We start from the raw sequence: 26,173 nt of genomic DNA, 5'->3' as shown, positions 1-26,173 counted from the left end.
CCCTCATCTCTTCTATTTCTCCCCTCTCTAAAACTCCCAGCCCACCTTCTCTATCCACCGCCCATTGGTTGGTCCTTTGAAATCTTTATTTATTAGGAGAAGGTACACACACACACACACACACACACACACACACACACACACACACACACAAACACACAATGAAGTTGTGTTCCAGAGATAGCCAGGGTTGTACTTCGTGATGTAGCTGGACTTGGTAATCTGTAAGAATCACTCAGGTGATGCTGGTTTTGAAGGTATGAGGGGATTATGGCACTGTGAGGACTGAGTCTTGGCACTGTGAGAGGCTAGGGAAAGCCATTGGTGAAGGTGCAGCCTCAGTTGCAGTTGACAGCCTAAGACTTTAGGGGTGGTGCAAAGAAATTGAATCTTGGCATCATGAAGACAGCCTATGAGAGGATACGGGTGAAGCCTAGTTGCATCAGAAGACCCCAATGTATTGGCAATGCTGGTACCATGCGGTGACCACCAAGAGCAGCAGCAGCAGTGGAATGGAGTCAGCCAGAGCCTACAGTGCTACAGAGGGCAGAGGGGGAGAAGTGACCCAAGCCCTCTGGAGGAGCCCAGAAGATAGTATGTGGATCCCAGACATTGGAACAAGAAGCTGTGAAGTTGAAGTTGACTTAAAGATTCCAAGATGTTAGAGATGCCAGAGCCATTGGGATTCCTGCCGAGGAAGGCTGCTAACAGGGAGGGGAACCAGCCCAGGAGAATGAAGTTTGTCGCAGTCAACAAAGGTGAAAAAGGAATTGGAGATCTGCAGACCGCTTTGACATCAGACATGGAGATGCAGAGTTTGGAGTTTGCCCAGCTGGTTTCCTGTCTTACTTTGGGGGTTTCAGTTAAGTGATTGGATGAATTTCAGAAGACACTTTGAACTTTTAACATTGTTGAGGCTGCTATAGACTATGGGGATTTTGGAAATTGGACTAAATGTATTTTGCATTATGCTATGACTACGTATGGCCCCCATAGATTCATGTGTTTAAACAAGCCTATGGGGGCCAGGGAGGGGAATGTAGTGGTTTGTATATGCTGGGCCCAGTGAGTGGCACTATTAGGAGGTGTGGTCTTGGAGTAGGTGTGGCCTTGTTGGAGTAGGTGTGTCACTGTGGGCCTGGGCTTTAAGACTCCTAGCTGCCCGGAAACCAGTGTTCGCCTGACTGCCTTCGGAACAAGAGATGGAACTCTCAGCTCCCCCTGCACCATGCCTGCCTGGACGCTGCCATGCTCCTGCCTAGATGATAATGGACTGAAGCTCTGAACCTGTAAGCCGGTTCCAATTAAATGTTGTCCTTATAAGAGTTGTCTTGGTCATGGTGTCTCTTCACAGCGGTAAAACCCTAACTAAGACAGGCCCCAGGAGATGAACTCACAGTTGATAGTGGCCTACCCATGCTTCTGGGCACCATTTTGTCGTCGTCATCGTCGTCATCATTGTTGTTGTTGTTGTTTTCATGTGTCCTAGTTCAGTCTTCTGTTGCTGTGATAAAATGCTGACCAAAAACAACTTAGGAGAGGAAAAACTGTATTTCAACTTAGAATTCCCAGGTCACAATCCATCACTGACCTGATGTCAGGGCTGGAAGCTGGAGGCAGGAACTCAAGCAGGACCATGGAGGGCTGTTTGCTGAGTTGGTTTCCATAGCTTGCTCAGCTATTACCCAGGGCCACCAGCCCAGGAGTGGTACTTTCAGGCTGGGCTAGGTCCTCCAACATTAATTATTAATCAAGAGAAAACCCTCCAGGCCCGTTTGATGGAGGTATTGATTTCAGTTGAGATTCCCTCTTCCCCAATAACCCCAGGTGTGTCAAGTTGGTGAAAAACTAGCCAGCCAGGTGGCTCCTCATGGTCTACCTGGGAATAACAGTAGTCGATCTGCTGGTCTGTGTAAATCTACAGCTGCCAGGAAGCTCAGAAAGCATTAGCCAGCTAAAGTGAGATTGGCAGAAGCAAGTCTAGCTAGGACATAGCGTGGCCCGGGCGAACTATTCCCTGACCCCTCTTTCTCTGTCCACACATCTGGACCAAATGCAAATGGCTCCCTCCTCACTCAGATTCCTCCCTGAGAATACATCCTGGAAAGGTCAGTCTTGGAGTCCATGTGTTCTACACAGCAGGTGCCTGAGCAAGGGTAGTTTTAGAGAACACTAATACAGACTCCCCTGAGACTCATTTACCTGAAGCTGCTCTTTGGACTTCCTCTCCACTCTGGGCTTGAGCCGGCCTGTGATTTCCAGAACGCTCTGCCCACCCACATTCCACATACTGACACTTAACAAAGGGACAGCTTGCTGTGGTGTCAGGCCAAATATTAACGTAGGGAGTACTGAGTCCTGGTGGGAAATACAGGGGCAGACCGGTCCAAGGGCCCTGTTAGAGCACGCACAACTTTGCACTCCTCCAAGCCTCTGGTGCTTCTTCTCATGGAAACAGTTCAGAACCAAGGCATGGGGTTCCTTTTGAAACTGTTTTTGCCCACCTTGGAGAAACAAGCCACTAATGTAGACCTCAATTAGATACCACGGTGTTCCGTTATTTTGATGGCTAGACTCTCTCTCTGTGGGTCCGAGCTTAAGACCAAGAAGTATGTTGCTACTTTAGACTCAGCAGGAAAACTTGGTTTGCAAACACCACGCAGCACCACCAGGGGTTTGCCAGGCCAACCCCTGGTGTGAAAGAAAAGGCTTAGACTTTTCCTAAGTCTTCCAGGCGCACAGCTCCTTTGCTGCCACTAGATGACGCCAGAGCTCTACCCCATTTCCATAGATGGTCGGTGAAAAAGGACCTCGGCTTGGATTCTTGGGGACGGGGTGGGGGTGAGGGTCAAAAAGAAAGACAGAAAGGTGGAAAATAATAACTTCCGTGGAGTGATATATAAGACCACTGGCTCCTGTCTTTCATACTGAGATCCGATTATAGTTTACTTCAAAGTTTAATCAGACACACGGGTAGAAAACTTGACAACACAATGTACAGAAACTGCGCATGCGACATGAAATCCTAACTAAACAACACTGGTTACATTCTGTGTATTGAAAATTAGGTGCAATGGAATTTAATTTGAACGACCTTTTCCCTGTAGATAATAAAGGGCTATAGAAGTGATGTTTGGCTGCACAAAACACAGCAAATATTCTTGATTCTTCACCTTAGTCTTAGAACAATTCTTCTATTTAAGATTGACATATATAAGACTCTTCCTTCTCATGTGACATCACAGCAAAGCCCCAGCAAATCAGCTTGCCAGAGGATAAGACCTTATGAAATGTCTCCTAATGAGGAAGCCAGGGTCACCTCTGCTACAGGCTCATGGACACACACACACACACACACACACACACACACACACCTACCCAGAAAAACCAGAAGAACAGCCTAGACAACCAGCCTCCCTGGGGCAGCCCCCTCTTCTACCACAGCCCCAGCCCCTCTTCCGGCTGCCATGCTTCCCAACAGATATTATTCCTGCAAATGACAGGAGAAGCCTATACTCCCTGCAGCTTGGGCCTGAGCCCCTCTCACATGAGGTTAATTCACTGCACCCTTCATTTTGTGAATCAGCAAATGTTATATAAACGGTTTACCATTTTCAAGCTGTGATAACATCAGACCCCAGAGAGATAAACGGCTTTCTGTGAAACCCGATGCCCCGTGTTGGGAATAAGCAAGGCTTTCCTCTAGCTGCAGGAGATTTAGGCTGGGTTATCTCTTCCCCTCACCACATTACTTCAGGCCCTTCACACCTCTCCTTCCCCCACCAACACTGGCTTCTTTCTTTTTCCAGCCATTACTCCCTTGTCTATGGGGGACTTTCTGGAAGGCTCTAGATGGGATCTTGTGTCTCAAGTTGCAGTCAGTCTCCAAATTCCATCTTCCTACTCTGCAATCAACGACCAATGCCAACTTGCAGCAAGGTGGTGTTTCCAGGGGCAAAAGCATCGTGCTACCCAGAGGATTGCTGAAATTTGCATTTTGATATTTTTTGCCTAAATGAACCTAGCAGCAGCCCAGAAGCCACACTGCGCCAAGTGTTCATCCTCTGTTCTACCATTCCCAGAAAGCTGTTTTTGTTAGTGTGTGTGCAGTTGACTTCAAACTTTTTGTTAGTGAGGGGGAAAAGTCTCAAACTGATGGCTGTGAGGTAGCTCAAGGGGGAAAATCTCTCAGTTGCCGTCCAGCTCACCTGTAGATGAGGGGATCATGAGTATTGGTAACTTATGTGCACTTGCAGATGTAGGTAGCCACGGAGCTATGCAAAGGGCTGTGTTCACCGCCTTCCACAGGTACTCTGCTTCTGGTAAACCTCAGGGTCTAGTGGGAAAGCCATAGAACCTTTTCTCACTCATCACAATCTTCATTTTAAAGTTTCCTATCTTGGAAAGTTCTCTTTTCAGGGGTATTTTGAAGGTTCCCCGCTGAGGCTGTATCATGAGTTCCTTCCTTTATGATTTTAGTAAGACATGGGTATCAATGTAAATCAAGGCACAGCTAAGTTATTCATGCTGGGCCTGGTGCCTACCCGGCCACCAGGGCACTGTAGTAGAAAAAAAAAAATAATGATATATTCACCCATAGCAGCCTGAGTCCCTGGGACACCTTACTGCCACTGCCACTTTAATTGAGGGAAGGGTTCATTTTGTGAGATTGGCCTGACCAGCCTACCACTTAGTTCCACTGAGATTAGCTGTTTTCCCCACAGGTGTCCCCGCCTGTGGCTCCTTGTGTATATCATTCTGGATCTGCTTCAAAAACGAAAATGGCCTTACCTAGTATGTGCTGTATGTAGGCAGAATTTTGGACCAGGATCTTAGAGCTTCATGCCCAGATGGAAACTATTCATAAAGAACACCCACACTCTCCCCAAGAGGGGGTGAGGGCCTTCAGAATGGAGCCTTTAAGTTGTGGCACCGAATTGTGGCCCCCACAGTTGCCAGAGGAGTAGAACATGGCCCCCTACATCATCCAGAATGTCGCTCTCAGGGGCTGTCCTTCCCAGCAGCAAAAATGTTCCAGATGTTTCTCGAATTCTACTAGGTGTGGGCCTGAGTTCCAAAGGCAACGAGAGACCATACTGCCTGGTGTGCCCCAAGTTCCTGATGGAAAGGGCTATGCTGAACCCCACACTCAGGTTACAGCTGCCAGACAGTTTCTCTGCAAACAGGGTGGGCTGGCCACAGAAAGGATGGGAAGTGGTGGCTACTCCCTCTTCCCCCTTCCCTTCCCAGGGCCCAGAGTCTCTGATGAGTGAAAGAAAGCCTCAGTATCAAAACAACACGCACAAAGTGTAGCTTTTGAAAACAGAGAAAAAGCAGTGGGGAGGGAGGAGGGGGGTGTGTTCTAGGGACAGAGCCTGGGGCCCTGGATTCAATTCTTAACCTCTCAAAGGCAGAGAAGGAAGAGGAGGAGGAGGAGGTGGTCATGCTTGAACAATAACCCCCTACTATCCCAGGAAAGTAATTCAGGTAACTAGGAGCACCCTGTGTTCTCCTGTGCCCTGTCCCAGGAGACCCTAAAACATGCCTTCCAGAGTCCACCTCAGGTGTTTACTAACAAACCATGCAAAATGTGAAAGAATTCCCAGTCTCCACATTCTATATGAGAAATTGGCATCACGAATCACCCAGCCAGCAGGATGGCACATCTGCGAAAGGTGCCCGCCCGCTGCCAAGTCGGATGGCCTGAGTTTCATCCTCCGCGCCCACACGGCAGGACAGAACCAGCTCCAGACTGTTGTTTTCCGACCTCCACAAAAGAATTAGTTAATGAGAAAATTAAAATGTACCCACCAAGTTTCCTTCAGAAACATGGATCTTATGTTGTACTGTTTAGTTCAATTTGATACATGAAAACACCAAGCACGACTCGAATTGGTGCATTTCACAAGATGTTTTGGTGCCTACACACAGTGTTGGCGCCGCCCTTGATCTTTCTAGCCCCATCTTCCTTCTTACCTTCCATAGCCCCACATCCACTTACCAGAATTTTTAATGGCAATAAATAGTCAGAAGTGGGACACATGGGGGATGGTTACTAAAACCTATCAGGATGTACATTCGGGTGACTGACTCAAAACTCCATAAAACTTCCTAAGAGAACATTACTTACCCAGCATTCTTTTCCCCAAATATAGACACGATATTTGTTTGGTGGGTAGATGGAAAAGCATTGCCAAGCACTTCTGAAGCCAGCACTTTGACCTATGTCTAATGTCGCTTGGATCTGCTTCGGAATGCTTTCTGGGTTCTAAATACTTTCTTGGAAAATGTCTGGCAGAGCTGCAAAATGAGCTCCAAGTCTCCTTTTATGAGATTTACAACGGACTGTCAACACCATCTGATAACTGATTCTCCTGGAAATCGGCAGGGCTATATAGATATCATCAGAATGCTGATGTACAAGCCGTCAAGAAAGGAAGAGACGAGGAAGAAAAAAGAACTTGTATTGCCAGGGAAACACAAAATTTGCCAAACTCAAACTCAGGAAAATTAGGCGATACTGGTTTCATTTTCAACTTCCATTTACAAGTTAAAACTGGCGTTCACCAGGCACTAGCCATCCTGGTTTTGATTTTTAATTTTTTTTTCCTTTTCTTTTTTGTAGTGTTAAAGGAATCCCGGGGCTTACACTAGACAAGTCAAGGACTTGATTTTCTTTTTTAAATTCTCATTGGACTTTTCCTAACTGTATTCTTCAGTGCATAGACTATCATATCTAATATACATGTGTGTGTGTGTGTGTATGTGTGTGTATGTGTGAGAGAGAGAGAGACAGACAGACAGACAGACAGACAGACATATGCTGTTAATTGAATCTGAATCCAGGACTTCACACACCTCCACCACTGAAGTACGTTCAGCACAAATCTCTTATAATATCCAAAAGAAATAAACAAATACATACACGAAACCAAACAAATCGAAAATGAGTGAGCACGGCAGTGTGGAACCTGAGTGAATCTGCGAGTGCTTTCTATAGGGGAAAAAAAAGCAGCTGGCATGAATGACAGCGGTGTTTACTAGAAAACCAGCTTGCTCCCAGCACACAGTAGACAATGCACTGATACTAAACAAGATGTGTGAGTCTGCTGGCCTCGCTGTCAGGAGGGCTGGCTCCACAGGCCTTCCCTGCCCACTGCCAAAACATTTCCCAGCAACGCGTCAGCCTGCCTTTGGACACGTTCCTTACTAAAACAAATAGGTCTAACAAATCGTCTTTGATAGCAAATGCTCATAAAGACAAACAATGAAAACTACTATGTTGTGTGTCTTAGGGCGGCCGGCACTGTGTGGAATTGCCACACACAGAAACAAAACAATCGAGCTCACCAGGCCGGCTCCCAGAAGTCAGCAGCTCATGGCGACTTGCTCCTTCTGGGTGAGTAATTTTTCAGGCTTTGGGCAATGGTGGGCTTCTCCCTACGCAGTCACAGAGTACCTCTGTGCTGTCTATTTGGGAAGGAGATATCACCTGAAAACAAATTGAGTAGTAGTGTGAATCTGGCAAATTGAAGGAGCCCGTCCCGTGGGCCATCCTGGCACCTTATGAAAGCACGTTCAGCGTTATCTAATCTGGTGCCTGTTTCATCACAGGGGGAGCCAATAATGTAAACCTTTGTGTTGAAGGAAGGAGGGGAGAGAGCGCCCAGCCAGCCTGGCCACTCCCTGGAGACCCAGCCCCCAATCTGCCCAATAGTTAGGCAGAAGGTTGCCATCCTGTGACTTTAAAAGTGAGAAAATGATGGATGAGCGGGGGTACTTGGAAGCAGAAATGGCTAAGAGACTCGTTTCCTTTTCCCATCTGTTCAGGAAGGACGTCAGCGAGGTAGACTAAACAGAGGTCCTGCTCCGGGTTCCCAGTGCGTGCCTGTGGCCTGTGTGAACACAGCAGCAGGCTGCAAACGGACCTTTCCTCCAAGCTGTGACAGACAGTGGCAGTCAGATACCAGCCTGCTGGTCTTGAAGAGAAGGACAGTCCCAGACTGTCACAGCAGTCAACAAGGACCTGGGGCGCTCCTCGGGGAGTTTGGCTTGGTAGTGACCACAACCTTTATTGGCCAGTAGTGAAGAAATACACTGGGTCAGGACTGGGGTTCATGGCCTCTTTCAGATCCTCTGGGCATCACTGCAGTGGTCCCTACACCCCCTGACACATACACTGGCTCACAGGAAAACAGAGCCCCTTGCTGTCCTTTTGGTTAGATACTGGGCAAGCACCTGCACTTCAGCATTACCCTGGGGCATTGACATAGTTTAGTTGAGGTCTAGGAGTCCATCTGTCCCAGGTGCCTTCACCCCATTGTTGGCACAATCTTCCAGACCCAGACCCAATGCAGACCAAACCCTGCTTATAAGTATAAGAGCAGTATAAGATTTCTGAGGAAAAGCCTTTTCTCCTGCCCACCCTTCTCCATTTCTGTATTCTGCTTCTACCCTCTTCCCCAAGCAACCACAAGGTCTTTCCCTGTACCCCACCCTAGAGCCTTGGTGGGATTTAAGGTTGAGGAGCTTGACATACTGTAGCAAGGCTGGACAAGACTTTGCCAGTACTGAGTAGGATCCCACTTTGTTATGGGCCAGCTTACTTTTCCAGGCCTCAGTTTCCCTCCTTGGGGTCAACAGTTTGACTTTGATTATTTTGGTGGGGGCGGAGGGGTAGTCCTGGTACCAGGTCCTGAGGTCCTAGAGATAGCCACAGGTTTTGCAGGTCAAGCTTCGCCAACCTCCTTGACCTGGATTTTGTAGCGGGGGGGGGGGGGGGGGGGGTGGGGGGGGATGAGAAGAATGCTCCCAACCTTGGCTTTAGGTTCTGCAGCTACCTACTTCCAAGGTCCTGTCTGATTGGTCCCTGAGATCAGTAGCTGTAGCTAAGAAACACCATAGAGCTGGAAAAGGAGGTGGGGGAGGGGTGCTCCTCTATTCATTTGCTGTGCTCATTGGAAAACAACCTTGAAGCAACTAAATGGGGAGAGTCACAAATAGCTTCCAAAGAGAAGGTACAGCTGCTAGCAGGCAAGAGTCTCATTTATGTACCCAGGCACAGGAGGCCGAGGCAGGAGAATCTTGAGCTCAAAGATAGCCTGGTCAACTTAGTAAAAGGACACTTGCCTAATATGTGTGGTCCCAGGTTTGATCACTAATATAAATAAACATTTATACATGAACATACTTTTACTGTCTATCTGGGTCTGGCTCGTGTCTCTAATGTGAGTAGCTCTGAAATCATGTATAAGTGTGCAGATAAACAAGTCTTGCCCAAATCCGATACACTTCACAGACACAGTACATTGAGTACTGGTGTGTGTAGGAATTCTTCCCATAGTTATTCAAATACAGCCTCACAGAAAGGTCTCTAAAGGGCATCTGCTATGTGCCCAATTGCTAAAACCATGCTAAAGGAAAAAAGAATTGTGCTCCACATCAATGTTGTTTAGCAAGTGTATCATTGGCCTGAAACGCATTTAAAAGATTGACATGTAAAATAAAGGTAGGAACTTGCCATTTGTGGAATTTACTAATTTAAATTTCCCTCTCTTGTCGGCACATAAACTTTGTGTTTACAGGGGGCATGTTAAGGTCCAGACTCAATGAGTCAATCTGGGAGGCTATACATCCTGTTGGCAGGTTATTTATTCTCTCCTTAAGCTTCCCCTTTCTCGCACGCACGTAAGCTGCAGACAATAGCACCAATGTCAGCGTCCCTGTGAGGGTTAAACGGAGTGCTTATGTATAGCACTTGGCAGGATGACAGCATAAGTGCTGCAAGCATCTTAAGTATTCTGATTAGTGTGCTTATTAGTGTCTGTGCTTCAGAGAGACACAGCCTAGCAAACAAATTCACCTTTCAGGGGCATTAGAGTACTACCCTAAGCCAAGCTTTGGGGAGGAAAAATAGCTGCTTCACTTGTTAGATGGAGAGAGATTTTTAAATTCCAGCTGAGGTCTTTGTGACCTCAAACAAAAGACCTTTCCTAAAAGTAACTCGGGATGTAATCCATGATTATATCTAGGGCTCAGCGACCTAGAGGGTCGACCCAGCCCAGCCCAACACAAACGTGCGTGCACGCGCGTACACACACACACACGTGCACACACGCACACACACGCGCGCACACACACACGCACATACACACGCACACACCCATACGCACACGCATGCGGCCCCGCGGAGAAATTCAATGCTGGATACATAGTCATATTTTGTAGTTTAAACCTAGTCAATTGTTGGAGTTAAAGAAAGGGGATTGAGAAAGCCGTAGCTAAATACTATGGTTCAAGTATCTCCTTTCTTTGCACACAGTTATTTCTATCGACTATTCCGTGGCCACTTGCTTCTGTATTTGCTGTAGTTTGTCTTTTCTTACAGCTTCACTTCCAAACTAAACAGCACTCACTAATCCTAATGCATACCTCCTCAGGTGCCAGCACTGAGCCGGTGTCTATGTCTGCAGCGTATGTAAATACTGGCGCGCCTCTGCATTGGTAAGGCCGTAGGTGTGCATGGTCTGTTCTCACGCGCTGAGTTCGGGTGTGTAAATGCAAGCGGGGGTGTGAGACCTCACCAGCAGCCACCATCACTGCCACTCACTAGTCCTGTTCTTTAAACCGGTTCTTTGGAGGTTCAGTTTTTGGTAATTAAGACTAAGGAGTGTTTTAAAAACAGAAGTACATTTTCCTGGAAACCAGCAGTCTTCATTTGCAACTTTTATTGGCAGGCCTGGCGGCCAGTAAATGCATTCCTTGGCATCTCCCAGAAAGTAATTCACTTGGTGAAGCGGCTTTGCTTTTTCTGTAATGTGTACATCAATTTAAAGGGGTCTCCTGGAAGGAATGTGTTGCCGGTGGCTGAGAGCCCCAATCTCAGGGCACTTCCGGCTCTAGGAAGAACATCTCAGATCTATATCTACAGGGATGCTCACCAGGATAGGACTAGTCTCTCCGGGTCTCTGGGGGAAGTGAAAGTTGCTACCCGCAAAAATAGGGAGCGAGAGCTAGCTCATTGGAGCTTTATTCCAGCCTCAAGGTCCGTGGCCAACCCGTTTCCCCCTAGAGGCTCCGGAAGGGAAGGGACCGTCCTTCGCCTGCCTCTGGAGCCAGGGCGACCGCAGAGGCGACACGAAGGTGAAGCAGCGGGCAGCAGGGGGCGCTCGGAGCACGCACGCGCTTGCAGCTCTGGAGGAGCCAGACTGGCCCAGAGATCCACTCGCCTAACCTGGGGAGCTCGGCTCCGAGCTGCCCAGGGGCCCTGGGTTTCCGTGCGTCCCCTCCATTCTCGCCTTTGCCTCCTGGATCGTAGAAAGATGCAGAGGCGGGAAGAGGCAGTGAATCCCCGTGACACCCCTTCCATCTCCAAACCAGACCTCGAGCGAAGCTCACCGCACATAGGCAAATGCTAACTTTTTGTATTGTACCTTAAGACCTGCAAACACCCAGCTTTAGCCCAGGGCCCCGTGGGTGCTTCCGGGCCCCGAAAATGAGAACTGTGGGACCGACTGCTTCTTGTGCGCTCAGTTGCTGGCCCAGAGTACAGTGAGGTGCACTAGGGCGTGCGTCCCAGAGCTGGGGCCAGCTGGGATTGCAGGCGGCAGACTAGGGGTCTCTATGAAAGGCGCCCTGGGAGTCAGGAAGAACGACTCACTGTAGCTCTGATGCCTGGGTCATCTTGGCAGGCGACATGGGACCAGCCCTTGGTCTGCAAGGTGCAGCCGTCTTCACTGGCTCAGGCATCACGAATCGTTTTGAGGGTCTGTCCCTCAGAGCACAGCATTTCTTCCAACACCTATGGTCCGGGGATGTGGGCGCTGAAGGACAAAGTTTCCTCTGCAGCCTGGGGAAGGTGCCGGCCTTAGCCCACTGCCGGACGGTCTGCACCAGCCTGCACCTGGTAGATTCTGGCAGCGCAAGTCTCCCGGGTCTGGGAACCTGCTTGTGATTTACAGATCACCCGCGATGTATGGAGGTTGGGAAATGAAATGGCCTCTGATTTCCCAGGCCCTGAAGTTGGCTGCCACCATGAATCTGTTGGGAATCTGGATCATGTGGAACCAAAGTGCGGGCTTAGGCAGGCGTACACAATCCATCCTTTCCCATCGTCCATCCTTTTCGAATTTTTTTTCTTTCTTTCTTTAAGAGGGGGCAGTTTGGCTCTTCATCTACCTCTTCCTAGACAAAGAAAGGCTCGAGTCTTTGGTGACCAGACTCCAAAGTTAAAGATTCATTTCTCCCATGCTTTGTGGCCCCTTTATGGCTCAACTCCGCTCTGAACCGGGAACCGCTCTGGAAGAGGGCAGACAAATGGGTCCACCCCAGGGGTTAAAGAGCAGGTGTTGGCTTTCTCTGTCCCTGTAAGCAATTAGAGAGGCCAAGAAGACTCACTTTGAGGACTTGGGAGATGACATTAAATTATCTCGAACAAACTTCCCGCAGAGGGCCATGTCTAAATGGGTGTCTGACTGACTAATTCAACCATACAGATATGCAATGTAATCATTTTGTGTTCGAAGTAATCAAAAGCGAAAAACGCTTCTTTCGTTGATTTTTTTGTTTTGTTTTGTTTTTGTAGAAGTCGTTCAAGGAAGGTGTTGAATTAGAAGAATCTCGTTATGAACATTCTGCTGTAAAGCCTCCTAAGCAGGAACTCGCAGCCACCCAGGTGTTTGCCCACCCCCATCCCCACCGCGTACCTCCTCCTCCTGGTGAAAAGTCACACTGATGACAAACTCTACGTGCTGCCTGATGGGCTTTGACCCTGGGATATCCTCCCCTCCCGCGGTCTTCAGGAGAGGAAAAAAGGGCCAAATGGAGAACTGAGGGAATTCTCTAAATAGTTGAAAGACACATCCAAACGGACTTTGCCCTACTCATCTGTCGTGGTAGCCTCCCATACACGCTGCTGGGACAGTTGTCGACGGCCCACTTCGTCTTCCAGCGGGGTAAGCCAACTATACTGACCCCAGCCCCCTGGGGAGCCGTGTAGGGTTGTATGTCTCGGGTACAACTAGTTCTGACCCCCTCGATGCACACGCATGGGCTTCCAAGGCTAAATTCCGAACGAAGAGAATAAAACTGCCGCAAATGGGAGGAGGACTCATAGGCTTGGACTGAGTGGGCCCTGGAGGGTTCCACTCAGGGAACACGAGTCGATCTGCTTCATACCCCGAGGGAGTAAATTTCTGAACTAGCCTCTCCATCCAATCCTTACTCCCTTAACTAGAAGTCGGAAAATAGCTTTTCCAGGTTCTGGTGACCTGCCTCGGTGTTGCTGGCCCTTGGCCCCACTCCCCATTCCTGTGGTGTCACCACGTCCCCAATCCCGCGTTCCAGGAGCTCTGCCACATCCCGCTTCCCGGTGCTTTTGTGCAGGAGGGGCCCACAGAGGCCTCGTTCTTCTTTTTTTTTTTTTAAACCGTTACCATGACGTCATGCCTTTTTCTCAAAGCTAAGACCCCTCTCCTGTGCCTGGGGAATTATAACCTCTCCTGGAGGGTCAGAGAGGGGAACGGAGGTCGGCTGCGCCCAGCCACCACTCCACCAAACATTCATTACCGCTGTCGCCTGCGGGGACTTTCAAGCTGCAAGTACCTAAGGCGTCAAAAAGGATGCCCGAGGGGTCCTGCGGTATTTGTCCCAATCAAGTCACGGGTAGTAGCGGGGAGGGCAGAGTGGAACAACAGAAGGGGGCATCCGAAACTTCAGCACGAAAATTAAAACTTTAGCTTGTACCCCCCCCCCCCAAGACTGCATCTTCATGTTCAAACAACAGCCAGTAACAACAATAATAAAACAGTGAGTGCTTGAAATACAATCAAACTGTTCACTGGAGGTTTGCTTCCGAGTAAGCATATAAAAACCAAATGCAAATATCTTTTCCTGGCGATTATCCAGAACCCAACCATGGAAAGTTGATCTCTGTAAAACTGAACACCACCACCACCCCCTCCTCGTGCCAAATAAGAATTTCACAATGGCCAATTTTCTATCCAAAGCCGGGAGGGCAACAGAAAACACCACTGCTGTTCGATTTGTTATTTGCAGAACAAACTGTTTACACTTCTATGGGCTGGGGGTTGGGGAGCAACTGGGGACTGGAGGAGGGCAGTCCAACACATTGTCTCTTACAGAACCCGGCCCGCTGGAATGTGGAAACCCTACAATCAGAAAACAAACAAGTTGCTAAAAGCTGCGTGTGAAGTTGCTAAAAGCTTCGTTCATCCTACCACACAGCTGGTTGTATGCACAGCTTAAGAACCAAATGCCAAGGTGCAGGGGACGATCGCTTTCTAATTGTACTCCATTTAGGGCCAGACCCAGGATTTAAAAGCCACAGCATCCTGAGTTGGTGAGGCATGGGTGTGGGGGCTAGAAGGAGACACAAATTTATATTTTAAGGCATGTAACTTAAACTCTTGCCGCATGCAAGAATCTTTAGGAATCAGCTTCGGACTCTCCGGATGACAAACCTACTTCTCCCAGACCAACAGTGCCTTAGTTCTGCAAACATCTGGGAACAGGAGATCAAGTGAGCCCAAATTGTGCTAGACTAGGATGCAATGGCTTCCCTTTGAGTATGTGTGTGTTCACCGAATTCTAGAAACATAGGGTTTCCTCTTCCCTTAATATAAATGACCATTTTGAAATTACATGTATGTATGTATGTATGTATGTATGTATGTATGTATGTTTAAGCAACACATCTGTGCCTACTACATAAATCAGTGTCCTCCTTATCTACTAAGGGAAAGGTGCTGTGTGTGTGTGTGTGTGTGTGTGTGTGTGTGTGTGTGTGTGTGTGTTAGTGAGGGAAGGAAGGTTCAAGTCGGTAAACTAAAAGGGACTCCCAGCAAGTCCTAGCCTTAAAGATTACCAGAGGAACCCTTAAAGATTATCTGAGGAACCCAAGGTGAAAAGTAAGTCACAAACACTTTTTCACAGGCTCTCAAACCCATCTTCAAGTAAAGGACTTGGTGTCCACTCTGTCAGAATTTTTTCTGGACCAGTTGCTGAAATGCAGGGTTGTTTTGCAGTCAGAGGGAGGCCTATCCTCTCAGACCCTCCATTTCCCCCATCTCATCTCTACCCATCCTGTTCCAGTCATCCAGAGGCTGCAGACTTGAGGTCTAATCACGAATTTCAAGGATCATTCAGGGATTATCTATCAGAATCTTTGAGCTGTCTTGTAGGTACAATTCTGAACACTTCCTCCAACTCAGACTCTATGAGGCAGCTGCCCTAGGATGGGCAGAGGCGGAGAGTGGCTTGGGGGAAGCCTTAAGCTCTTGGGCATATTTATCTGACTCTTCTTCATCACAACTGCTAATGTCACCAAGCCCTTTTGAACTTAACTGGCCCTATGAGCCAAAATGTGCTGGTCAGGACAAAGGGACAACGAGTGGTTTGTTGAGGAAACTTTTGGAATCGTCTTAGCCCGAACTCTCTAGTTCCTTTAAGCCCTGGAACGGAACGCTCGTGAACTCCGTGCTCCTCAATGTGGCCTACATAGTCTATCAGTTTTTTTAAAAAAAAAGTCTGAAATTTCTATCCTCTCCGATTACAGCTAGCAGGGAGTGGGGCGAGGCACCGAAATACCATCTTCTTCCTCACTGGAACCCCCGCGGCTGTGACCGAGCCTCTGAAACCTAAAGTCGGACTGGAGAACCTGCGGGTGAAGAGTGGATGGGATGTCAATGTGACCCGCGATAGCAGAGAGAGGGATGTTACGAAAAGGAGAGACCAAGGGATAGGGGGAGGGTTGGGAAGGCCGGAGAAATCCCGGCGCTGGAGACAGCAAGATAGACTAAGGAGTGAGGCAGATCCTGTGCGAAGAGAGACTCGAGGGCTCCGTGGAGGACTGGGAACTGTGGACGCAGGAAGGGTCCTGGGGCCAGTGAGGACTCCGAAAGTCTGCAGTCCCCGAGAACGTCAGGGGGTGAAGGGCAGTGTCTGGCAGTGAGTGGGTGGGTGCGGTAGTAGGACCGACCGCGGGCTGCGGGCAGGGGCGCGGGCGCCGGGCCCGGGCAGCCGGCGCGCGTGTGGTCAGCCCCGCGGTCCTCCAGCAGCCAGGAGCGGGCCGGCGGAGCTCGGCCGCTGGCTCATTCACAGGCGTCTCTCGCCTCCCATTGGCTGCCGCCTCCGTAGTGGGGCGGGGCTCCGCTGCCCGGAAAAAAATGTAACTGCGTAAAAAAGTCCTAGCCTGGGTGACGGATGCTCAAAAGTTCAGAAGTTTTCCCAATGCTTCCTTAAGCGGCCGGCGCAAGAGACTGAGAAAAGGTGACGCGGGGGCCCGGGAAGGCGGCCGGCGCGCTGCCCCCGCCCCTGGTTATTTGGCCGCCTTAGCTAGCAGCCCCGAGCAGTGTCTCCTGGAAGGCGCAGGCAGTGGCGAGCAGGGCGCCTTCTTATTTTTATTTTTTTAATTTTTTTTGAACTTTTGTCTTTTTTTTTTTTTTTTTTTTTGCCCCGACTGCGCCTGGAAGTTGCTCTGAACGTTCCTCCGAGGCGGCTTGCGGAATCCTCGTCCGGCCCTCTCCCGGTTGCAGCGACCCTCCCTCGCCGCCCGCGCGGGAACTGAGTGGGCAGCGAGGCGCCAGGCGAGCGCAGGGAGAGGCCGAGCAGCCCCGGGCGCAAGGAGGCGGCCGCGGCCCGGACAGACGCAGCGCGGCGGGGCCCGCAGCAGCTCGGCGCGGCCGGGACTCGGACTCGGGGGCCGGTGCGGCGCGGCCCGGCCCGAGCGAGGGTGGGGGGCGGCGGACTGCGCCTGGCGGCGGCGAGCCGGGGCCATGCAGGCGCGCTACTCGGTGTCCAGCCCCAACTCCCTGGGAGTGGTGCCCTACCTCGGCGGCGAGCAGAGCTACTATCGCGCTGCCGCGGCGGCGGCCGGGGGCGGCTACACCGCCATGCCGGCCCCTATGAGCGTGTACTCGCACCCTGCTCACGCCGAGCAGTACCCGGGCGGCATGGCGCGCGCCTACGGGCCTTATACGCCGCAGCCGCAGCCCAAGGACATGGTGAAGCCTCCCTACAGCTACATCGCTCTTATCACCATGGCTATCCAGAATGCCCCGGACAAGAAGATCACCCTGAATGGCATCTACCAGTTCATCATGGACCGCTTTCCCTTCTATCGGGACAATAAGCAGGGCTGGCAGAACAGCATACGGCACAACCTCTCGCTTAATGAGTGCTTCGTCAAGGTGCCCCGCGACGACAAGAAGCCAGGCAAGGGCAGCTACTGGACGCTGGACCCGGACTCCTACAACATGTTCGAGAACGGCAGCTTCCTGCGGCGGCGGCGGCGCTTCAAGAAGAAGGACGCGGTGAAGGACAAGGAGGAGAAGGGCCGACTGCACCTCCAGGAACCGCCGCCGCCGCAGGCCGGCCGCCAGCCCGCGCCCGCGCCCCCGGAACAGGCCGAGGGCTCCGCTCCCGGGCCACAGCAGCCACCCGTGCGCATCCAGGACATCAAGACGGAGAACGGTACGTGTCCCTCGCCGCCCCAGCCCCTGTCCCCGGCTGCCGCCCTAGGCAGCGGCAGTGCGGCCACAGTGCCTAAAATCGAGAGTCCCGACAGCAGCAGCAGCAGCCTGTCGAGCGGGAGCAGCCCCCCGGGCAGCCTGCCCTCGGCGCGGCCGCTCAGCCTGGACGCTGCAGAACCCGCGCCGCCGCCACAGCCCGCGCCGCCGCCGCATCACAGCCAGGGCTTCAGCGTGGACAACATCATGACGTCGCTGCGGGGGTCGCCGCAGGGTTCGGCTGCGGAGCTCGGCTCCGGCCTCCTGGCCTCAGCCGCTGCGTCCTCGCGCGCGGGCATCGCGCCCCCGCTGGCGCTGGGCGCCTACTCGCCTGGCCACAGCTCCCTCTACAGCTCCCCCTGCAGCCAGAGCTCCAGTGCGGGCAGCTCGGGCGGCGGCGGCGGCGGCGGCGGCGGAGGTGGCGGCAGCAGCAGCGCAGCGGGTACGGGGGGCGCCGCCACTTACCACTGCAACCTGCAGGCCATGAGCCTGTACGCGGCGGGCGAGCGTGGCGGCCACTTGCAGGGTCCGGCCGGAGGCGGGGGCAGCGCGGCGGTGGACGACCCCCTGCCCGATTACTCGCTGCCCCCAGCGACCAGCAGCAGCTCTTCGTCCCTGAGTCACGGCGGGGGCGGCCAGGAGACCAGCCACCACCCTGCGTCCCACCAAGGCCGACTCACCTCGTGGTACCTGAACCAGGCAGGTGGAGACCTGGGTCACTTGGCGAGCGCAGCGGCGGCTGCTGCGGCCGCGGGCTATCCTGGCCAGCAGCAGAACTTCCACTCGGTGCGGGAAATGTTCGAGTCTCAGCGGATCGGCTTAAACAACTCTCCGGTGAATGGGAATAGTAGCTGTCAGATGGCTTTTCCTGCCAGCCAGTCTCTGTACCGCACGTCGGGGGCTTTCGTCTATGACTGTAGCAAATTCTGACCCTATTCCCGGCACCCTTAGAGCCAAACGGAATGGAACCCCAGAGCAGGAACAGTAAAAGAACCCAGCAATGCAAAATCGAAACTAAAAACTTACAAAATTTAAAACTTGAGAAGATTCATCACACCAGCGAACAGAATCTCTCCTGAAATTCAACTCACCAGCATCAATTAAAAGAAAACCTATTTTTCTAAAAGATTAATGCAGAACCTCCTCCATTTTTGCCTTATCTAAGTAAGCAAAACCGTAAACTATTTTGTACAGACAGCAAAATCATGGTTTATTAAAAGGACAGTTTACTCCAGATACCACGTAAGTTTCTTGCGTTCAGAGACTCGCTTTCCTGCTCATTTTGTCTTGCCCCTCTGCCTCTGCCTTGCCTCTCACCTGTAAGATAATATTTTATCCTATGTCGAAAGAAGGGGGAAAGTCCCTGTTTATGAAAATCGCTTTCTTTTTATTCATGGACTTGTTTTTAAATGTAAATTGCAACATAGTAATTTATTTTTAATTTGTAGTTGGATGTTACGGACCAAACACCAGAAAGTGTTCCAAAAACTTTTCAAGTTAAATTGCCTGAAACTTTTAAAATGTGCCTTTTCTCTCATTATAAAAAGGGAAACTGTATTAATCTCATTCTATCATCCTTTTCTTTTTGTTGATCATATCCATTGTTTGTTTATTAATAAATTGCCGTTCAGTTTGAATAAGACCTATATGTCTGGATACTTTAATATAGCTTTAATATAAGGAAAAGATTTCAGAGCGGAAGTTGTAGAAGTTCCCTATTCTCTGTGAGATCTTTTAAATGTGGAGAAAACCTCTAGTTCACGTCAAATTTCGCTAAAAGCAGATTTTAAGATTGTTAAGTAGATATTTTTCTTACAGCGTTTTCTGCAAAACATACTATCTACTCGACTTGCTTTGTGGCTATTAAAAAGGTAATTTCCTAAGTAGATCTGAGTTGGCATATGAACAAATACTTTTCTTCAGTAACTACAGAACATGATTTGGCAATTTTTAAGTCCGTGAATCAGCACAGCGTTACTACAGTGGTACCTGTGCGCAGAGATGCAAATGTTCTTGAGATACTAACAGATGGATATTAGTCTTCATGTCCCACATAGATTTCAGTAAGTGTTACACATACCTGTGAGCCAGATGCCGAATAGATTTTTTTCTATTAATTTCATTCCTTTGTTAGAGGAGAAATAAACTAGTTTTAAAATGTTTGTATATAACTCACTCACAGTTACAATTCTTCATGTATTGCACAGAAGGATTAATTTTTTAAAAATATATACTGTGGGTTGGAAATAGATATTTAATCTTGGGGAAACCTTTAGAAGATGTTTGTAGAACAATTTTTGTTTTGAAGATTTACAGCAATAACCAGAAGGAAGAGTAAGAAGGCAGAAAAAAAAATAGTCTGGGGTGATTTCTTTTCAAACCAATTTTTCTTGTTAATTTACAGTTAAACCTAGGGGGCAATCCGGATTGGCCCTCCCCCTTTTGTAAATAACCCAGGAAATGTAATAAATTCATTATCTTAGGGTGATCTGCCCTGTCAATCAGACTTGGGGAGATGGCGGTTTGATTACAGATATTCAGGCCTTCGGTTTGTTTTCGAGATAAAGCAGGTTCCTATCTGCCGCTCCTATCTAGAGGCAACACTTAAGCAGTAATTGCTGTTGCTTGTTGTCAAAATTTGATCATTGTTAAAGGATTGCTGCAAATAAATACACTCTAATTTCAGTCAAAAACTGCCTTACGTGGCCTCTGATTCGATCGGTTCCCGCCGCTCAGAGCGGTAACATAATAGCCAGGGAAGCTCGCTGTGGCGCTGGCAGGGCGTCTCCTCCGGGCAAGCTGGCTGGGGCTGGCCTCACTGTGGCTTTAAGGGTTTTCTGGGCTGTCCTAGCCTTGAGTGCCTCCTCAGGTTACCCCTTGCAGGGCTTGGGGCGGGAAGGGGAGAAGGTAGAGTCTATTTACAAATCCCTAGGAGTTGTAGCCCAACTCTACTTTGGGGAGTCCAGCGTGGTGCTAGGATTTGTGGACCCAGAGTAGTGGCCCAGGCTGGGTTGTCTAGGCCTGTGGGAGACCTGGGCAGGTGACCGATGGCCCTGTCCCCTCCGACAGGGTTGACCGACCCAAGGCCGGAACGGAGGAGGCCGGACAGTTTTCAGGATGTCCGTTTTCAACTGTTTGGACAGGGGGTGGCGAGTGGATTCCCGCGGTTGGCCTCGGGCTTTCTAGAGGGCCCCCTCCAGGCGGCCTTGCATTTCGGAGTGGCGTCCAGCCCCGACGCCGGCCTCTAGGACGCCGCTCCGGGCTGGGAAGGCTCCTGAGCTAATGAGCTGTAATTACCCGCTGCGGCGGGCCGCCGGTCGGCTTCTGTTTGCGTTCGCAGCGGCTTCCTCCTCCCCCGCGCTCCCCCGCCCCGTGGCCGCCCTCCGTGTTCCCGCTCGCGGCTCCGCAGCGGCCTCTTCCCGAAACGACTTGTCTGTGGAGCAAATGGCGTCAAAAGGAGACGACCCCTCCCCGCCCCCCCGCTTGAGTTGTTTGAGTCCATCAGTGTAGGGTCCGGGTGCCCAAAAGACTGCGCCGGGGGAAGAAGGTCATGGCCCGGGCCGCGGGCGCCGGGTTCCGGGGTCGCGGTGGCCGCAGCAGCACCTCGAGGGCCTCGGGCGCCGGGCCCCGGCTGCACCGGCTCCCGTCCTCGCCCTGCGGCTGTGACTGGCGCGCGCGGCCTCGCCGCTCCTCTTTCCTCGTCGCTCGCCGCCTTTGTTTTGGAGACACACGTGTGTTTAGGAGCACAGCCCAGGTGGAAAGGTCACAGGCACTTCATTGCTCACGGGTGACAGCGCGTCCCGCAGCTTCGGTGGGCGCACAGAGCCCAGCCGTGCTGGTCAGCCACGGCCGGACCGCACCGGCCTGCTCCAGGCTGCCTGGTCCGAAAGCTGCGACCTGGTGCGCTTGTGTGACAGGGACACGAATTACTTGGGCCACCGTACGCCAGCTTTGAGGCTGAAGGATGCATGGAGTTCGGCAGGTTCCGTTCTAAGTGCCCGCGACCCTCGGTATCTACTCCACCTAGGCCTTGAGGCCCTGAGAACGCCTAGGCCGCAGTCAGCCCTGGGTCCAGTTCCAGGCGACCCAGGGGAACCTGGCTACCCTGTCGCCCTGTCGCCCTACGGCTGGCGGTGCTGGGATGCAGCTAAGGAAAGAAAGTCCTGGCTCCTAGAGGTGGTGCTCTGTGGTGTCTCTTGCTTTTCCTTTTCTGAGCCAGGCAGCTAGAGGTACAGGTTTCTAGTGTGAGCTTGTGGCTCCTGAGAAGCCCCTCGTTTTGGCGCTCCTAGGACTGTCGGGAGGACAGCGTCTACCTCTTCTGTTTGCAGGTTTGAAAAATTAAGAGTGGAACATGTGTGTGTGTCTAGGAAGGTGTTTGTATTATACACACCTTGTTATTTCTGCAAGAGTTGCCTCTGTAGTAGTTCTGAGTCATGTGAGAGTTGATAGAGCTACTCATGATTTAAAAAACAAAACACATGTGCAATGTTTTCTATTGTCTATACATTTGCTTTTGAACACTCATGTCTAATTTAAGAGAAAGAAACTAGCTCTGTCATTCCTTTTTGACTTGGAATGACTTATTCTTTAGTGGCTTGTATGGTTGATTTGCAGTTTTTCTGTAAAGTTTTGTAAGAAAAACTGCTTGATAATTAATTTCCAGCACGTTTGGAAATTAGCCTACTGGTGACATGCAGGACTCAGGTGATGAGTCCACTCATTTTGCAAATTGTCTCTGTAGAAATCGTTAGGGTAGTATTTTGTCCCAAAAGGAGAAGCAGAATACATTTATTTTCTTAGTAATTCATAGGCAAATGCCAGCATGGTATGTGCCATGTAAAATCTTGCATTTGGCATGTTACACATATGGTAGGAACACGTGCTGTTTTTTGGGGCAGTGTAGTTAGCAAGCCCTTTCCAACAGGCTGCCTGCAAACAACCATGCATTTTGCAATTTATCATTCCCTGTAGTTTGTGCCATTAATAACAGATGCTCGCAGAGTGGTAATAAGGCTCAATTGTGCTCTGGAAGCTCTTGGCTGCTTTCTGCCGCCGCAAGTGTCTTACAGCCCTTTTGGGTGTCCCTTAACTTTGAAAGGTGAAGAACATGGCACCTTTCCCCCTTCCACCCTGGTTACTAGGATGCTGGGAGTCTCTCTGTCTTTAAGGCGGAAGGCCATTTGTTTTGTTCAAAGTGGTATAAAACCCTTGAGGCCCCCTGAACTCCTCTGGTTCAGGCCACCTGGCCAGTTAGCCCTGGCAGGCCAAGAGGCAACCTTACTCACCGGGCTGTAGGTAGGTATCTACACCATGTCCTCTGAGGCTGCCAGTGGAATTGAAAGTATAGGTGGAATGACAGGTTCCCTCTTCCCCACACTTTGAATGACTGAGAAGAGCCTTTGAATCCCGACTCTGAAGCCCTTACTGTGGGATATTGAGTGGTGTTATAGGACCACTTCATTTTTGACTCCGTCTACTCCTTTTATGACTGGTTCATGAAGCCATTAGCTTTTCCCACCAGCACATAAACAAATATCCTGTTAGAGGTAAGATTGATGATAGCTAAGTAACAAAGCTGGCTGGGCAGAGCAGACTTACGATGTGGTGGGGGCAGTCAGTGAGATTAGGGCTTGAGGAGGAAAGAACCAGGGAACATGATAGAGGCTTCATTCCACTTCTTTGAGGACCAGGGGCAGAAAAAAGGGTTCCAAAAGCTCAAGAGTTCTGAATAAGTGAAATCTGATGTATTCAGATATTCGGCAGGAAGAGAAACCCACAGAAATTTGCCAAAGGGACCAATTGCCAGTTTCTGAAATTCTACTGCCCTGAATTCTCCATTCTGGGTTGATAATATGACTCATAACCCCCCCCCCACTGTCTTTCTTGCTATTTGGACTCTGCAATCACAGCTGGAACTTGTCTTGGCTGAATTCCCCACCCTTAATTTCAGCACCATCTTCTCTATGCACCGTTGACTCTGCATTTATATGTCAGTATCCTCTTGTCTCCCTGTCAGTTTCTCCCATCCTTTCTCTTTCCCCAAAGAAAATCTTGGTGTCTCCACAGTCTCTGGATGAAATGCCCCTACTCCCAGCCTGCACCATCTCTGGTGGCCCCTTTGCTCACCCTCCACTCTGACTTCGGGTGAGGGTGGGGGTGCGGTGGGTGGAGATACGATCCTAGTTAGTGCCCGGGTATGGGATAGAGCGGGAGCCAGTAGAGAGCAGGACAGGCAGGTGCTGCATCCAAGTCAGGTTAGAAAGAAACAATACTCAATTAAATGAGTTCCAGCTCCCAAACCCATTCAAGGCTCTCAATGTGATTAGGGGTGGAAAATTGAGCAAAATGTACCATGTCCATCTTATTGGAAACCAAAATAAGGCACAGAGAGCTCAACTTCAGACCTTCGTTGCCTCTTCTATCTTACCTTGCCTCCAAAGAAACTCTGTTTTATATTAGTTTTGTGTTATTTACTTGATTTTTCCCTTCACTGGTTTTAAATTTGTAGCATATTGAGCATATTACAGGCAATGCAGTAGGACCTGGAATTTCCTTCCACGTACGGACATGAGGGCTGGGGGTCTCCCTGAGAGGAGAGGTCTGCCTCCATGACTTGATGTTGAGTCTGGCATTGTTTCCAGCTTGGAATCTCTGGGCCTGCGCTTGAAAGTGACCCAAAATGTCACTGGGGCCCTTCTGCAGATTCTATGTTCTCAGGATGGCCTCTTCCGGTCTTCTTGAAAAGAGTATCTTTTTGCTCTGCTTTGCTCAAGGGCCTTTGTGCTGGCAGATAGTCTTGTAACGCCTCCTTTGCACTAGTCCCTCCAACTTCCAGCTGTCCTTGTAGGTGGCACCTGAGAAAGGGGACTGCCCAGGGGACTGCCCTTTGCCCTTATGTGAACGTAGCTTTGCCTATATGGTGGGCATGAAGAGAAATTTGTGAGCTCAAGGCCAGCAGTGGATGAACAGTCAGGGTGTGGCAGTAGAGGCTTGGTGTTTCACCCAAAGAGGCATAAAAGGCTGAAGGGAGGGTCTGGTTCTCCCAGGAATGCTTTGGGAAATGGGAGTGTTTAGAGGGCTTTGGGAATGATTTAAAGGAGAGGAGAGAGACCCCTCCCATTTTCTACCCTAGGGTAAATGCAGGAAAACCAAGGAGTTTAGCTCCTTTAAATCTCAAGGCCTCTGAATTTCCATCATTATCAAAAATCAGGTCATTGTTCCCCTGCTGTTCGGGGATCCTTAATGGCTCCAGGCCTATGAGCCGTCAGGGAAACCATACAAGTTTAAGTGTAGCGATCACATTCTTCAAAAAAATCTGCTGGTAGAGGAGCTATGAAAACTGACCTTTTAGTTAGGTACAATCGGCCCAGGCTCCAAAGGAGTAGCTCAGAGGAGCCTTGGCAGGCCTGCCCAGGGAAGCCTGTGTGAGCAGCAGTTCCCAAAGTTAGGCTCAGTCCCTGCCTGAAGTTCTCAGGGCCCGGGAGATTTTCTGGAGTCCCAGAAGTTACAGAGCAGCAGTGTCCCAGGAGCCAGAGGCTTTCCGAGGGCTCCTTTGTAAAGATGACGTTATCATACTACCTAGGAAGAAGGATGCACTAGTCATGGCAAGAGACAAGAGAGTACGGAAAACATTTCCTTGTAAACCTTCTGCAGAGAGCCTTGGAGAGAAGCCATTCTTGCAATAGGCAGGCTTGCTAGATTTTTCTGAGAAAACTAGGTCTGACATTGAAAGCCCCTGGACCCCAAGCAGCTCTCTGTGCCTTCTCCTTGACCCACACTCATGCTCAGCAGTCACACTATCTGGGAGGTGCAGGAAAATAATTTACAGCAAATGTATTTGGTGACAGTGGGAGAACGTGGCATTTCCTGTATTCTGTCCGCTGGTCCCCGGGTAGGCCCTACCTGCCCACCGAACACTGTCACTACCCCAATATGGTCCCTGGACTTCTATGCAGGGAAAGGGCCTACCCACACCCCTGGGGCCACTGTACTCCCCCAAGCTGCGATGTCAGGAGGGATGGGGGCGGGGGATAGAGTGGCACAACAGGAAAGCCAGAAGGCCCTTCCCAGTCAGCTTCCTCGCCATAAAAAGCCAGACTTCAGCCGAGGTCTTGACCCCTTCCAAATATACATTCCCTTGCCCGTGGCCCGCCACTGCTGTCCGTCCTCGGGCTGCTCTGCTTCCTCTCCGGCCAGCCTGAGTCCAGTGCCTCCTTTGGAGCAGTCTGGTTGGTGGAGCATGGGTTTACAGTTGACTTCCCCAGCCTCCTAGCTTTTATGATTCTCTCAGGTATCTGGGACAGGGTGCATTTTAGCAGTCAGGACTCCTTCTTTTGAAGGACAATACATTCTCACTGCATTTCTTCTCCTGGGCTTTAGGGTTGTAGAGGATAAGGGTGGGTGAGGCTGGTCAGTGTATCCACAGGAACCTTTGCTCAGATGGGCCAGTGTTGCACTCCCCTCTCCATTCAAAGCCAAAACTAGGAAACCAAGAGACTCAGAAGCTCAGCGAGCTGGGCCATCTTAATTCTTCACCATCAAATAAATGAGTGCACATCAGCGGGTGCACACTTTAGCAGGCCCCCTGGCTCAGGAATTCAGAGAGGCAGCTGAGAATGCATTGGCTAGCAGTGTATGACACCCCTTTA

The 26,173-nt window shown here is 50.3% G+C and overlaps 1 protein-coding gene across 1 annotated transcript; it reads left to right on the top strand.

The window, feature by feature from the left end:
* The first annotated feature begins 16,236 nt into the window (after nucleotides 1-16,236).
* On the top strand, nucleotides 16,237-20,218 carry Foxc1 (forkhead box C1). The gene is given in 1 exon segment (NM_134338.2): nucleotides 16,237-20,218. A coding segment is annotated over 1 exon segment (1,662 nt). The 5' UTR covers nucleotides 16,237-16,793; the 3' UTR covers nucleotides 18,456-20,218.
* Nucleotides 20,219-26,173: the final 5,955 nt, after the last annotated feature.

This window comes from Rattus norvegicus, chromosome 17 (genome assembly GCF_036323735.1).
Source record: "Rattus norvegicus strain BN/NHsdMcwi chromosome 17, GRCr8, whole genome shotgun sequence".
In the NCBI taxonomy this organism is placed as follows: domain Eukaryota; kingdom Metazoa; phylum Chordata; class Mammalia; order Rodentia; family Muridae; genus Rattus; species Rattus norvegicus.
Note: the sequence above shows the minus strand (reverse complement) of the source record. Positions and strands in the feature narration are given on the sequence as shown.